This window comes from Medicago sativa, chromosome 6, assembly GCF_051527215.1.
Source record: "Medicago sativa cultivar Bolivia chromosome 6, Bolivia_mono, whole genome shotgun sequence".
In the NCBI taxonomy this organism is placed as follows: domain Eukaryota; kingdom Viridiplantae; phylum Streptophyta; class Magnoliopsida; order Fabales; family Fabaceae; genus Medicago; species Medicago sativa.
In genome coordinates this window covers 17371551-17387798 of record NC_140754.1, presented here as the reverse complement: position 1 = coordinate 17387798, position 16248 = coordinate 17371551, and the positions used below count along the sequence as shown (strand labels likewise).

The 16248-nt window shown below is 36.5% G+C and overlaps 3 protein-coding genes and 2 long non-coding RNA genes across 6 annotated transcripts; all 5 read right to left on the bottom strand.

The window, feature by feature from the left end:
* Positions 1-3749: 3749 nt before the first annotated feature.
* Positions 3750-5367, bottom strand: LOC146913310 (uncharacterized). The gene is made up of 2 exons (XM_085720910.1): positions 4876-5367; positions 3750-4337 (listed from the first exon to the last, which is right to left on the bottom strand). Exons 1-2 carry the CDS (start codon positions 5365-5367, stop codon positions 3750-3752), a joined length of 1080 nt encoding a protein of 359 aa, XP_085577036.1.
* An 84-nt stretch (positions 5368-5451) lies between these two features.
* Positions 5452-6306, bottom strand: LOC146913309 (uncharacterized). Its single transcript, XM_085720909.1, has one exon. It carries the CDS (start codon positions 6304-6306, stop codon positions 5452-5454), a length of 855 nt encoding a protein of 284 aa, XP_085577035.1.
* Positions 6307-6718: 412 nt separating this feature from the next.
* LOC146913308 (uncharacterized) lies at positions 6719-7504 on the bottom strand. Its single transcript, XM_085720908.1, has one exon. It carries the CDS (start codon positions 7502-7504, stop codon positions 6719-6721), a length of 786 nt encoding a protein of 261 aa, XP_085577034.1.
* A 1756-nt stretch (positions 7505-9260) lies between these two features.
* Positions 9261-11480, bottom strand: LOC146913307 (uncharacterized). 2 transcript variants are annotated; one of them, XR_015013385.1, is made up of 4 exons: positions 11438-11480; positions 10704-10763; positions 9808-9938; positions 9261-9355 (listed from the first exon to the last, which is right to left on the bottom strand). It is a non-coding gene; the product is annotated as an uncharacterized LOC146913307 (long non-coding RNA). The 2 variants fall into 2 exon arrangements; XR_015013384.1 differs by lacking the exons at positions 10704-10763; positions 11438-11480 and having other exon boundaries at positions 9808-10328.
* A 1577-nt stretch (positions 11481-13057) lies between these two features.
* Positions 13058-13804, bottom strand: LOC146913306 (uncharacterized). The gene is made up of 2 exons (XR_015015552.1): positions 13699-13804; positions 13058-13465 (listed from the first exon to the last, which is right to left on the bottom strand). It is a non-coding gene; the product is annotated as an uncharacterized LOC146913306 (long non-coding RNA).
* Between the last annotated feature and the right edge of the window lie 2444 nt (positions 13805-16248).

Sequence of the window (16248 nt, the reverse complement as noted above, 5' to 3'; positions counted from 1 at the left end):
GACATACCTGCATCATTGACATTTTTAGATTTAGGTACCCATTGTCCTATGGGTCCTGGAAGGTTAGTACTTAAGGCTTTACTCTTCACTTCTTGTACCTTGTGCTGTGAGTTGGGTTGCTTCTGATTAACCATCACCTTAGGTTTTGGTACTTCAGAAGCAGTAACTGACTTCTTCTAAAATTTAGACTTCAGAACCCCAGATTTTGGTTTCACCAGACTCTGAGGAATAGGTTCTGATCTTTTCAGGATCCTAACCTTTGAAGTCTTGGAATCAGATTTGATCATAGCCTTTGACTTAGAGTTCTTTGGCTTTGAAGTAATCTTAGCCTTAGAACTAGAAGCTTCAGGTTCTGATTGAACAACAGTTTCCAACTCAGCCCCTTCTGGTACAAAGAATGTTTTCAGACCTTCCTTGATGCATTCACAACAAGACTTTAGATTGGTTTTCTCAAGTTTCACTTCTGGAAAACCAATTCCTCTGCCATTGTTCTTGTAAATGCTATAAATCATAGAAGCTACTCTGCTTCTGTCAATGCCAGATATAATAAAATCTTCAAGAGCAATTTCATGATTACCTAAAGGTTTTTCATTACACTTTTCTTGTAGCTTCTGAGATAAGAACCTGAGCTGATCTTCATATGTTTTACACATGAAGTCAAATCCCCTAAGTCCTTGTTCAGAAGCTTTTAGATCCAATAGAGTTGATTTTTGCTGTTGTACCAAATCAGCATATTTTTTTTTTAAATCCTTCAACTCATTGGTTCTTACTTCAAAATGGGTAAGAAGTTCTTTAAGTGACTCAACAAGTTCATCTCTGGGAATTTTGGAATATACCTCGTTTTCATCTTCTGAGTCTGAATCTGATCCAGCTTCTGAAGTTGCTGTTGCTACCAACCCAACAACTACCTTTGCATCTTCATCAGCTTCCTCTTTATCAGATCCAGATTCACTACCCAAATCATCCCAGGTTGCCATTAAACTCTGCTTAATCTGCTTCTTGAATTTGCTTGGTTTGAATGTAGACCTCTTTGACTTGTCCTTTGACTTTTCTCTTTGAAGATCAGGGCATTCAGCAATGAAGTGTCCCGGCTTCTTACAGTTGAAGCATCCCTTCTGATCTTCTTTCCTTGAGCTTCTGGAGTTACCCCTTTTGGCGAGAAACTTTCTGTTCTTCTTGGCCAGATATTGAAGTCTGTTTGAGAGCATGGCCATTTCAGCAGCATCTGGTTCAGAATCTGAACTTGACTGTTCTTCCTCTTCAGATTCAACCACTTTGAGAGCTTTTGATGACTTGCCTTTGGATGGAAGAGCTATTGATTTACTCTTCTTAGTAGACTCATGTTCATTAAGACTTAACTCATGAACTTTGAGAGAACTAACAAGATCTTCGACACTTAAAGTGTTTAAATCTTTAGCTTCCTCAATGGCAGTCACCTTTGGTCTCCATCTGGCAGGTAAGCTTCTGAGTATCTTGCTTACATGATCAGAAGCAACATAGCTCTTCTTTAGAATCTGTAGCCCAGAAACTAAGGTTTGAAACCTTGAGTACATCTCCTCAATAGTTTCATCATCCTTCATCTTGAATAACTCATACTGATGTACCAGCAGGAGAGCCTTTGCTTCTTTGACCTTCTTGCTCCCTTCATAATTTGAACAGAGAGAAGCAAACATAGCTTTAGCAGTGGATTTGTCACTCATCTTCATGTACTCTGCTTTGGGTATGGCAGTGACAAGAGCTCCTCTGATAATATGATGCTTCTTGTAGAGTTTCCTCAGTTCTGGAGTATGTTTCTTTCTATCCACAGAAGCTCCTTCTTCATCAAGGACTAAATCACCAACACCATCTTCCAGAATATCCCATAATTCTTCATCTAGGCTCATGATGTAACTGTAAAAGTTGGTCTTCCACCAAGAGAACTCTTCAGCATCTCCATTGAACTTTGGAACTTTTCCAATACTGGTTTTCTTACTATCACTATAATCATGTGAGACATTTTTATAGCTAGTATCACCAGAACCAGTAGGAGGAGGAGTAGACATGTTTTTCTCAGATCTTTGACTGTTGCACGGTTAAGTGTTACACAACAGACCAAGGCTCTGATACCAATTGAAGGTGAGAAAAACACAAGAAGGGGGGTTGAATTGTGTTTTTAAAAAATTCTTTGTTTCTCCTAAACAACTGAACACACTTATCAGAAGCTAAGTGAGACAGCTTCTGAAGTGATGATCAGAATCTAAATGCAGCGGAATAAAACAGAGAGAGAGAAGAAGAACGACACAAAGCAATTATATTGGTTCCTTCCACAATCCGGAAGTAGTCCAGTCCCCCTTGCACTTCCAAGGAGATTTCACTAAGAGTAATATCTGATTACAATTGCTCAAGCACACAAGCAAGAGACTTCCTTTGCTCAAGCACACATGCTAGAGACTTCCTTTGCTCAAGAACACAATCAAGAGACTTCCTGCTCAAGCACAATTGCAAGAGACTTCCTAACTAAACAAAATTACACAAAAAATTGTTTAAGGTTGAACACTTGATATACAATCAGAGGTGCTCACAATACAAATCAGATACAGACTCAATGGACTTACGAATTTCTAAGATATGACTTTGAGACACAGAAATTCTAAGTGAATGCAGAACAATTTCAGCAGAGGTTTGGCACTTGTAAAAATGTTGTGAGTCTTTCGTTCAGCGTTCTTGCATTGCCAAATCTCTAGGTCTTCACTCCTTTATATAGAGGTGTGAAAGAGACGTTGTGAAATTGCCAGCACACCAAAGAGTCGTTGTTGAAGCTTGATCTTTCACCAATGATCTTTTGCCTGATTTGGTTGTTGTCCTATGAAGAACCAATTTGAAATCCATTCCTTATCCAAAGGAACATCTTTGCAGGCGAAGCCGTATTCTGAAGCTGTTTTCTTGTCTTGTAGCGTGGACACAAAACAGAGTAGTGGAGAAGGTGGTTGTACAGTTCGTACAATAGTACAATGTCAACGCTTTCGTCCAAATTGCAAGCACATGCCTTCAAACACCTTTGAAATGACCGTTGCAATGTTCCACTAATTTTCTGCTATGTTTTCGAATCCAATAGACAGCTTTTGCAATGTAGATTCTTCAATCTTTGAATCTTTTGCAAATCCAGTTGATCTTCAGCTTCTGGTGAAATGACTTCTGATGAGGCAGCTTCTGATGATGCAGCTTCTGATGAAGCAACTACTGCAGCTTCTGATGGTGCAGCTTTTGATAATTGTGGCTTCTGGACCTCTTGTCTTCAGGAGCGCTTTTACTATCTTCAGGAGCAGCTTGACTTCAGGAGCGCTATTTCTTCAGGAGCAGCTTGACTTCAGGAGCGCTTTTACTTTCAGGAGCGTATTGCCTTCAGAATCATCTAAGCTTCATTTTCTTTTGCTCTTTATTTGCTCATTTAGAACCAATCAATGATGTAACTTTTTAACTGTGGTCCTGTACACTTGAACAAATATTAGCTAGTCCAATTTTACAATTTTTAATACCTTGTTATCATCAAAACTCTTTAAGGTTCATTGTTAAACATATTTTGTTCCAACATACTCCTCCATGTAAAACTTGGATTATGACCAATATCGGCTTCCAAGAAACCCTTTCTAGGGAAATATTTGGCTTTGAGGATGCGAGTGAGTAGGGAGTTGGGATCGATTAAGAGTTTCCAACCTTGCTTACCAAGCATAGAGAGATTAAAGGATTCCATGTGGCGAAAACCTAGGCCATCACCTTGAGTTTTGTGACGAGATAATTTTTCCCATCTCATCCAATTTATCCCGCGTTGTCCGTTCTTTTTTGAGCCCCAATAAAAGGAGTTCATAATTTTTTTCAATCTCATCATTCAAAGAGGACGGTATAAGAAAAGCACCCATGCAGTAAGAAGGTATTGCTTGAGCCACATATTTAATTAGTACCTCTTTACCGGCCCGGGAAAGCGATTTGGCACTCCACGATTGACATTTCTTCCAAATCCTGTCTTTGATGTAGTTGACAATGGATTTCTTGTTTCGGCCAATCATTGAAGGCAAGCCCAAATAGTTACCGCTGCCAATATTCTTTGTTACACCGAGACAAGTTGAGATAGCATCTATTATATCAGGGGCAGAATTGCGACTAAAGGCTATAGCTGACTTACCGAAATTCAAAGCTTGGCCAAATACGTTTTCATAGCACAGAAGAATTTCCTTGAGTTTGTGCGCTTCAGCTAAGGTTGCTTTACAAAATAGGAAGCTATCATCTGAAAATAGAAGACGGCTGATGGGAGGTGCCAAATGACATACACGTGTACCATGTAGTTCACCAGCGCGTTCATACTTTTTTTATTAAAGCTGAAAGGCCTTCAGCACACAAAATGTAGAGGTAAGGTGAAAGGGGACAACCTTGCCTGAGACCCCTTGCTGGGGAAATGGGCCCAATGCGATCACCATTGAAGAGGACATGGTAATCAACTGAGGTAACACATCATCATCCATGTTATCCATTGTGAGTTGAATCCCATTTTTTCCATAACCGCTCTTAAGTAACTCCAATTGACACTATCGAAAGCCTTTGAGATATCTAGTTTCAGATCCACTTCACCTTTTTGGCCTTTATGTTTGCACCGCATGTAGTGAAGAATTTCAAAGGCGGAGAGAGCGTTATCCATGAAGGATCTGGACGGTATAAAGGTTGCCTGTTCCGGGGATACAAATTTTCCTATCAACGGACGAAGCCGGTTCGCCAATACTTTAGAAATAATTTTGTAAAGGATATTACATAAAGATATTGGTCGAAGGTCTTTGATAGTTTTCGGATGATCACCTTTGGGGGCAAAGACAATGTTAGTGTCATTGAGTTGTGAGGGGGGAGTACCCGTTTCAAGCCATTGACAAGCCGAATTAAAACCTCGTCACCTATGTCGTCCCAAAAATATTGATAGAATCCGGGATTAAGACCGTCTGGACCTGCGGACTTATCAGGATGCATACTGAAGATGGCTACTTTAAATTCATCCACCGTGAAAGGTTTAGTGAGGAGCATGTTATCATCTGTTGTCACTCGATGATGGAGGAAGTCAATAACGGGTTGTGGGTTCCCATGTCTTGCTTGGAAAAGAGTTAAGAAATATTCATGAATATGTGTACTCATATCATCATGTGATGTTAGCCACGCACCAGATGGAAGGCGTAACTTTGTGATGGTATTTTTACGCCGTCGTGTGGAAGCTGCGGCATGGAAGAACTTGCTATTTGTGTCTCCCTCCTTTAGCCAAAAAATCTTAGAACGATGTTTCCAGTAGATGTCTTCTTGGAGGAGTAGCGATGCAAGATTGTTTTGCAAGTTCAGCAGGTGCGGATTCTCCATATCTTCAGAGGCAGAACGAAAAGCTTCAATTTGGCTTCTTAGTTGCTGTTTGCGTTGATTAAATTGTGGAAGATTGGACTTTCTCTAAGTTTTCATATCCTCAATGCAGTATCCAAGTTTTGTGATAATATTATTTGAGGGATAAAAATGCCAACCATTTTTTACTGAATGCGCAAGGTCTGGCTCGAGCAACCAATTGCTATTGAAGCAAAAGCTTATGTGATGGGATCTCCAAGGGGCAGGTTCAAGTTGGAGGAGAAGTGGCGTGTGATCAGACATGGGAGCCACTAGTGTTTGAAGAGTAGCTTGTGGAAAAATAGTTTGCCAAGGAACGGTGCACATAGCTCTGTCAATGCGGGCTTCTTTTGCTTGATTAGTACCTACACTTTTGAACCAAGTGAATTGATAGCCATTGAGAGGGAGGTCACATAAGTTACAGTCATCTACCGCCTCTTGAAAACCACGAATCAGCCAAGACGGACGTTTCGGGCCACTGCGTTTGTCAGCTGCAGATAAGTGGTCATTAAAATCACCAATGACACACCATGGATCGTCTGTCATGTTACTAAGGGACCGAAGCATATCCCAAGAATCTCTTCTTCGACCGTGTTCAGGGAAGCCATAAAAAGCAGTTAAGCGCCAATTACCTTTGACAGGGTCTTGAATCATCAAATTAATAAAGTTTTGAGTGTAATTCACAATAGAACACTTTGCGGAGTTACGCCATAGGACGGCTAAACCTCCACTTCTACCGATACAATCAACGGAAAAGTGTTGATCAAAGCCAATAGAGTACTTCAAATTGGAAATTTTATTATTGTTACAAAGAGTTTCAATGAGAATGACAACATCTGGTTTATAGACGCGGACGAGGTCTTTGATACAGGGAACTGCCTTAACATTTCCAAGGCCTCGGCAGTTCCAGGCTATAATATTCATAATTCCCAGCAGGCCTGTTTGCCAGGCTCTGCCGATAAAAAATGACCAATGTCTGAGTCATGAGTACTCTGCTGATTTGTGTCAGTTGGAGTGTGGTGAACTGCAGTTGTTGGAGGAGGTGGTGTAATGGATGAGGAAGCAGATGCAGTCTGATGGTTCGGCGCAGTTAAGTCTGTCCTTGACCGTTTCAGATTGGCTTTGAGAATAGTATCATTTTCCTCCTCCATTAATGTTAATTCATGAAGGGATAATTCTGTTGTTGGCTCATTAGTATTCAATGATGGACGAATTAAATGAGGATTCTTGAGTAATTCTGCAAGTGAAACTGATTTGGCAGGCATTGATTTCATGGTTAATGATTGACCGCTACTTGTCCCAGACTCATCTGTAACGTTTCTGACTGCCGGTTTCCTCATGGCTGAAGGCAACGTCCATTCCTGTCCCTCTTCTCGAAGCCAACGTGATCCCCTTCCTGTGTTACGTTGTTTGATAACGCGTAGCTTCGGTCCCCAGTGTCGTATCCCATCATCGGAAACAACAGAATAAAGCTTGTCACAGTAATCTTCAACATGCCCCAACATACCACAATAATAGCAAAAGTTCCCAGCCTTTCATATTTGAAATGAACAGTGCTTGAGTCTCCCCCTGGTCGCTTGATTTTCTTCTGTTTCTTGAGAGGTTTGGTGGCGTCAATGAGAACACGAATGCGCATGTATGCCCTGAGATGATTTGAACCGTTCTTGACATCATACTCTAGGAAATCACCAATAAAATTTCCAAGGTCTTTCCCCACCTTTTCAGCCATGAAATCTATTGGGAGGTCATGTATGTGTACCCATAATGGTACATATTGCAAGGGAATATGTTGTGGGGGTGTATTGTCTGGAAGGATGTTTAGGATGAGGAGATTGATATCAAAGTACCACGGACCTTTTTTGAGAATGGTTTGCATATCCCGGAAGTGGAAGAATTTGAAAGTGAAAAGGTTAGGTTCAATCTCTGTAATTTTAACCCCTCGGCCTGGGTGCCAAAATTTTACAATTATTTCAGTCATCATGTATCCACGAATTGCTTTATCCGTGAGAAACCTGCCGACTAGACGTGCACTAGTATCAATAGCCTGGTTAGAAGGTCCGTCGATGGTGATCTCGAGTTCCTCCTCTTCATCACTAAAGGACAGTTCTGTTATGGAAGCCATAAAAATTCAAGAATGTACTGATCTTCTCACAGGGAGAGAATAAGAGACAGAAGCTTCTCACCAAAATTGGGAGAGAATAGAAAATGAGAGTTAACTTAAAAAGGAAATTGGTTGATATTGAAAAGTAGAAAAAAATTGAGAAAATTTTCAACGAAGAGAATCCAAATCCGAATAGGTTAGGTCGACCTACATGGATCTACAACATAGCTTGTGTTGTAATTTGAACCATATTAGATTTTTTTAATAAATAAACTTACGACATTTTTAGAAGTCTATTTAATTAAAAATGCAATGTCACATACCATAAAAAAAGTTTTTCAAGCCTACAATACTTACATTTTTTTCATTGCTACAAGCCTAAGAAAGAAAAACACAAAAATGAAAATTACAATCTACAAAACCAAGTTCTCATAGAATCAACTGCTAGAATATCCGATAAGTTTGACGGATGAGAGGTGTAAATCATGACATTTTTTTTCATTGTTACAAGCCTAAGAAAGAAAAACACAAAAAAGGAAAATTGCAATCTACAAAACGGAAATTTTCGAAGAAAAATAATATGGAAAATAACTAGTTTCTTAAAACAATAATTTTCACCGTTCTTAAAATACAATGAAAATAAAATATTAAAAATAAAGATTACCATGTCTCAAGTAACTAAATCCTTGGATATCACTACAAGAAAATATGTGATCTGCTACGCCCATTCTCACAGCTAATTCGCAGCTAATTCCTAGCAAACGAGTTTAGCTAGAGATATACTAAGAAATACCTATTGATTTGGCCGTAGCATGGATTGAGAGACAAATTTGCTAAGGAAATATTTCTTAGTAAATCCGTAGTAAAAAGAATTAAAATCCTAGCAAAGATTTAGTTAATCTATAGCAAATAAGCATTGAAAACGCATTTTCCATAGCAACATAACTATGACATATCCATTTCTCTCAAAAAAAAAACTATGATATCTTAGCAACTACGCAACAAATCCATAGCAACTTCGCAACAAATCCATAGCAGCATAACTAAGACTTTTCATAGCAAAATTGCAACAAATCCATAGCAGCATAACTAAGACTTTTCATGTGATGTAAAAATTACTTTTTGGTTTTTTAATTTGTTTACTAATCTCAATCAACTAAGATAGATTTTTGTATCATACTTCTACTTAACCTATTGGATAACTCCACAATGTCCTTAGGGTTTTATTTTAACCAACTCTTCTCCAAAAATTAAAAATTTGTACATATATATGAATCTATACACACATTATAAATAATATAATACGAAAAACATAAAGTAATGTGGCCAAAGTCAGAAACTCGTGGAAGCCACACAGTAAACAAACAAACCAGAGATTCTTCACTTCCCCCCTCCACCGACCAAGTGCTTTTGCAGATAAGACAACGGATATGCTTCTTCGTCAGCCTACGACGGCGTAAACAATTACTGTTGCTCCTCACAACATCAAATAAAAAAAAAATCAATTGAAACAAAATCGTAAACATCTCAACTCATAAATAAAATAACATAGTTACAAACAAATTAGTAACTCAAATTTTAGTTAAAAAAACCTAATCCAATGATTCCTAATCGATTATCTTAACCACAAGAAAATGGCTCAACAAAAAATCAACACTCTCAGATCATCAAATCAACAAAAATATTCGAAACAAAAGGAAAGAAAAGAGAAATTAAGAAAAGAAATTAACCTCTTCTTTGTTCTCCTCCTCTGGCTTAGGCTTCTCTTTTTCTTCAATTTTTCTCTTCTTCTGACGGTGGTTTTGGGATCGGAGGAAGAAGTTCAATTTGTCTATGAATCTTCCTCTATATTCTCAAGAACATTCAATGAATCTGCGTTTGGCAATAGAGATGAATTTCATATTGATTAGTCTTGAAATTAATTTTTTTTATACTCAATAAGACATACACATGACTTGTTCAAATTAAGTCTTATATACTCAATAAATTCATGAAAGCAGTGAAGCTGCAAACTAGTAATAAAAGTATGCAACTCAGTTATTTGACTTATGTCAGTGTTTAAATAACAAAGTAGGAAAATTGACAACAGAAATGAAAATTAGCAACATTATAGCATAACAGAGAGAGTCATTGAACTGTATACTGATAACACTATAAAGTTCAAAGTCAAGAACAGAATTACCTTCTGAACCACATAATTACATTTACCAAAGACATCAGTCATTAGAGTAATGCATTAATTGTTGTACTTTAAAATCTTATGTATAATCTGTGTTTAGGTGACATTACTTTAAGTTCACAGCTAATGACTAGTAATTACATACCTTTCTCGACATTACTTTAGGTGACTAGGAATCAGCTTTGAATTCGGACAGGGTAACGTGACACACGTCACTGCTTTGAATTATAACCATAGCCTCCTTGACAAATTGCAAACATAAACCACAATCTTAAACTGCAAATAATACTCAAACAGGGTTAGTGTCCTATGACTTTCTATCACTTGCTTCAAAAAAGAAGATGAATGCATTTTTGTAAAATCGAAACACCAGATAAGATTATAAGCACAGGAATATCATCAGAACCATGTTAAAGACTACCATCTCCAAAATAATAAAGAAAAGCCACAGAGCACACTTCAAAAGGAAGATGAATGCATTATTGTCAAATCAAAGCACCAAATAAGATAATGAGCACATGAATATCATCAAAACAATGTTAAATACTACACTCTCTAAAATAATAAATAGCAACAGAGCGCCCAAACAGACATATAGATTGATTTCTTCAAAAGTAAACAAACACTATGAAGATGCAAGAAGCGTAACAAAATTGCGAGAGTTACATACCCCCCACTGGATTTCCAGTTGGCTTTGCATCAACAGGTTTGGAATAAAGCCACTGAGGGGATAACGGTATGCTGAAAATAAAAACAGTTTCATCAACTAACAGTCACAATATATGCAAAAATGAGGAAAATCCAACTAAATTTTAGTTTCAACATCATCTCTATACAGCGTGTTGTCAATTGCAGATAGCAGAAAACATTGATTAGTTCAACTTCTGCTACGCAGTGCTATAGTGCCGCTGAATCTGCTATTTCACAGTAATTTGTACCAAATAGCGTGTCACAGAACAATAACGGATTGTTCAAATTCTACTATGCAATAGCCGCTATTTTTTAATAATAACATTGTTTCTATACACATAAACAAACTACCTTTCGAGTCATCGAGTAGTTCCGCAATACCTTTCTCCCCATGTCCTCCGTATGCTTCATCTAACACAACCAAAAAGCAAGCAATTAGCCGCTTCGCGGTTAAAAATGTCAATAGATAATTAATTAGGTCTCTTTAGAAGAAATCGAAACAACAACCAAAGTTTTGATTCTTTCAAAAACCTGGAAAGTATTGCGTTTTCAATAAAAACTATTTCTCACATAAATGCTTAACGAAATCATCATTATCCTCCACTAATTACAATTAAATTAAATTAAATCTAAATAAGTAAATAAATAAACATCAAGTAAATCAAATGAAATCAATTTAACATCAAAATATTATTCACTAAACTTGAAAAATTCAAAAAATAATGACAATCTCAGATTCAGATTAACCATAAACTAAACTTCACAATATTCATCAAAACAAACAGAGTTGAAAAATCACATTCACTTAACAAGCATAAATCACTTAACAGGCATTAACAAAAAAACCTAAAAAATCACTAAACAAAAATAGATCAACCTTCAAATGGAAACTAAAGTCAACCTAAAAATTAATCAAAAAAATATGAACAAGCATTCAATTAACATGTTTCACAAATCACGAATTCAGATTCAAAACAGATCCAAACAAAGCGAGTAAGTAACAATTACGAAACCCTAAAAAAACGAATTGAATTACAAAATTGATTGAAATAGGAATTAGAATGGATCAAATCGAATTGAATTACCTTTGAGAGAAGAGTGCGACGAATCGGTGAGTTTGGATTTGAAATCGCTGAGCGATGAGAGAGCGGGGGGGGGGGGGGGGGGGGGGGGGGGGGGTCACAAATCGATCCTGTTTTGAAATCGCGTTTGTTTAGTGAACGTGTTTTTCCTCTCTCTTTTTTTTTTATAGTTTGGGAGCGTTTAGTTAAAGTAACCAATAAAAAATGAGTTTTAGTCAAATGGCAACTAATTAACTTCAGATTCACTAGAAACAGCTTTGATAGCAAAGTTATCTTAGCATATCCGATATTCTCTTGTAGTGAAACAAAGGGTGACAAAAACTACTCTTCCATTCTAAATCCATCGATCACAACAAAATAGAACTGTGAACCACTTGCTTGCAACATCGTAAAACCGCCTTATATAATACTCTCTTTGCGGCAAAGTTTTGAATGTTGCAAGTGGTATACTATCGTTATCATCAACATTTTTAACCTTAGACTTACACTTTCAAGAATGAAAACAGATTTAAGGTTCAATGTTTTGAAGATTAGGACGTTGGCACTTGTAGTATTCACAATAACTTAGCAACAAAGACAGCTTGATACAACACAATGACGTTACTGTCAGGTGATAGTGTGGTGAAAATGTGGCTCTTCAATTTAGTAAAAAAAATGGTGAGAAAGGGAAGATTTAATAAGATGATTTGATGTCTGATGAGGAAGTGGTTGGAAGAGATTATTTATAGATGAAAAATGTGAATGGGTATTGGTTGAAAAGAGATCACATGGATCACCATCTTTTACATGTGAAGAAAGGATCTTCGCCTTTGGATGAAACATTATCAACGGTGGATAACCTGACTCAAGAGGCATGGATCCCAACATCACATGTTAAAAGAGGATAAAACAAACAACTCTTAGGAATCTATTAGGAGTGAAACAACATTATATTACCAGCATTTATTTATATTTGGAGGAGGGACATATTTCTTATGGATTTAGGAAATTGAGTTATTAACACAATAATGAACCATTCATTTTTATTTTTATTTTATTTACAAAAGTTTGTATTCTCTATTGAACTTGACAATCACTACAAGAAAAACTGCATTTTGCGACTTTTAAAAACGCTGATTGCGACTGTTAGAAGGGTCGCAAATGTACATTTGCGACTGTTCCCCAACAGTCACATTTGTTGGGGTTGCAACTGTCTTTTGCGACCCTTCGTGGAACAGACGCACCAACAGCCGCAAAGGTGCTGCGACAGTTGCTAACAGTCGCAAATGAGGAGATTTATATGGAATTTAAGGGACTTGCGACATTTGCGAACAGTCGCAAATGTCTAATTAAAAATTTATTTTATTATGGCTGCGACTGTTTGAACAGACGCAAATGTATATATTTTTTTTTTAAAATCACAAATGCGACTGTTTGAACAGCCGCAAATGTTTTTTTTTTTAAAATCACAAATTTATTTATTTTTGAAATTGATATGCCCTGATTTAGAATTTTTTTTCTCTACAATTTGAAGACAATCTCAAAATATATGACTAAAGACTTAAAATATACTCTCCAAGTATCTGAATGATGTATAAAAATATAAACATTAAGTTGAAATACACAATGAATAAGGACATAATGCACAAAGTAATTTGTCATCTCTATAGTACATAGCAGATCAGTGTTTATACGAAAAACATATTCGATAAGTGCTAAAATAATTCATTATGTTGTTTATACAAGCACAGTCGCTATATGTCACTTTGCAAGCGAAAGAAATTCATAATAGATCCAACTAAAGAATTCTAATATCAAAATTTAGAGCTAGAGCATAGTAAAAGTTTACGCTTTTAATCTACTCTTCAAGGCTCCAATACTTTCTATTGAAGTAGAAACATCAACAGCAAATTCAACAGAATCGCTCATTTTGGGACTCCAGTAGAAGTTACTGATTGGCTTAGTTGCAAGAACTGAATTTGGATAGAATATGTTTTCATTGTCATATCTCAAAAAGATCGTAGTCAATATGTTCATCTCTTCGACAATCATCTGTGAAATACATATAATAAATGTATTAGGTACTTCTTGATCTGCTATATTAATGATATAAAGGTTATATCGACTAGCCATGGTTTTAAATCGCAGTCTGCAGTGTAAAGGATTTTGAGGTCTCTACAACGGCATCACAATTGCAATTTCGACTATATTTTCCCGCAATATAAAGGATTGTAATGTAATTGCAACCACAATTTAAAACCATGTCATTAACAATTGAAAACTACCTGAACACCATCAATGACACATCGATCACCGACATCGAACGGATGCATCACAAAAACAAATATAATAGCTTCAAACACAGTCTTAGCAAGCAGCCACAAGTAAAAGCTGTGATGAAATAAAGACAAGAACTTGAGTTGTTAAGAGTCCCATAACAAGCAGCCATACAATAATAGACAAAACAAGGAAAGCTGATCTGCAATTACCTATTTCCACGCCAAAACAACAGCAAAAAAAAAGGAAAGCTGATCTATGCTGCGATTACTGAACGTGCTTGATCCATTTGCAGGTAACTGGTTATTTGATCAATTGAATCTGCTTCTGGGTGGGCCTTGTTGCTTAAATATTTAATCGATCAACAACAGAATCTGCTTCTGGGTGGGCCTTGTTGCTTAAATATTTAATCGATCAACAACAGCAAAGCTAAGTTTATTGGAACTAAAAGAAGCAATAGAAGGTGATTTGACACTCCTAGCTTCCCCAACAGGTAGCCTCTTAGACATGTCCTTCAATTATTCAGCGCAAGATACAAAATTGTTGGATCAGTAAGCCACAAACACATCCATCACAAAAATAGAGATGACTAATAGACATAAGCTTGAAAATTGAAAGTGTCATTGTTTTGGCCTAAAGGTTCACTGATATTGTCCCCAACTGCATGGTCTCATATTCTCATGGCTTAATCTAATTTGAAGGTCAATTAGTGTTAGCTCAAGGAATCTTAAATAAATCTCTAGCATGTGCATTGCAATTGAACATTGACCTGAAGTCTAAATTGAAATCCAGTTCTTTAGTCATATAAAACTGAGTGGTAGATAAACAATATAGCGTGCCAATTATAAGTCAATTTTTATAAAATTCAATTTAAACATCTATGAAATTCTTCTTACTCTTGTTATTCTTGTTGACAACCTTCTTAAACAAACCACACACTGAAGAACAACATACAAACAAACAAACACGTAGTAAGTAAGTAAATTAACAGTACAAAAATAAAATAAAATGCAGAGGAACATAATAATGCAAGTACCTTCTTGTTGAGTTTGGTGATTTGCAGCAGAAGCACAGGTTTGGCCTCAGAATATTCCATACTAATAAGCTAAGCTAAGCTGCGATGATTAAAAAACCCAAATCAATCAAATTGAGATGACTAAAACTGTGGACTATAGACACGATTGTGTTTCTGTGAGAAGTGAGCTTATCAAATGAGGCATCAGCTGCGAGCCTCTACGAACCTAGAAACCAACCAACTATGTTGTATTTGTATTGTAGCTAGCTAGTTAGTTGTGGCCGATAGTACGATATATTAGATCTAAGAGAAGAGATCTAAGAGAAGAGATTGGATGATTTTGACAATTTTGGGAAAAATAGGGAGTTTGAATCTGATGGGAAGGAGGAGAGAAGGGATAACAGTAGTGCGATTTATTAGATACTATAAATCCGAGAAGTGTCCGTGCTTACTGTTATACCCGAATTTTGGACCCAAAAATACTAGCTCAATTCTTCTTTTCTTGCATTTTAAGTCATTTGAATTTGTCTTTGATCAATTGCATCTTTCTCTGCATCTTATTTCAATATTACTTGCAAAATTCATGGAAAAAGTGTATTTTAGTCATTTCCTGCATTCAAGCTCATTTTAGTCTTTAAAAATTGTTTGAGTCTTTTCATTTGGTCTGTATAAGTCCTTATTTCAATTCTACGTCAAAATCCATTTCAAAAATTGCATTTGAAGTCATTCTGAGTCAGTTTAGCCCCTAGGGGCATTTTAGTCATTTCCCATGCTAAAATTTCCTTCAATCCTTGAGAAATTGTCCCTGGGTCATTTCAATTGGTTTAAATGAGTTTTTTTAATGCCATGTCAAAATCCATGTCAAAAATTGCATTTGGAGTCATTATTGAGCCAGTTTAGCCCCTAGGGGCATTTTAGTCATTTCCAGGGTCAAATCTCTGTTTAATCTTTGAAAATTGTCTCTGAGTCTATTAATTTGCTTGTATAAGTTCTTGCTTTAGTTCTCTGTTAAAAAATCATTTTAAAATTGCATCTGAGTCATTTTGAGTCGTTTTAGTCCCTGGGGGCATTTTGGTCATTTCACATAAAATTTCTGATTCATTTTAATCTGCTTTGTTGCTTTTAATCGTCTCGCTTTACGTTAATTTTCAATTTACTTTTTCAATTCAATTTTAGTTTTAATTTTCATTTTGGTCCTTGTACTTTTGTTATTTGCACTTTAATCCCTTTTTAAGTTTGTTAAAGTCAAAGTCAAGGTTTGTTACAAGTCAAGTGCCACATGGCATCACATCATTGGTCCAAGCATTCCCACATCACCTATAAATAGATGAGTCATGGTCAAGGTCAAGGAACTAATCATTTTTCACTAATTATTTTCACAAAAAATTCACAAAAGTTTTTTTATTTTCTTTTTCCTCCCATTTTTCTCTCATCTTCAACAACCTCTAAAAAGCCACCGTAACTAACTTTCTCCACCACTCTAACCACCTTTAACCACCTTCAATCTTCATCCCTAACCACCACATTCACCACCAAAAACCTC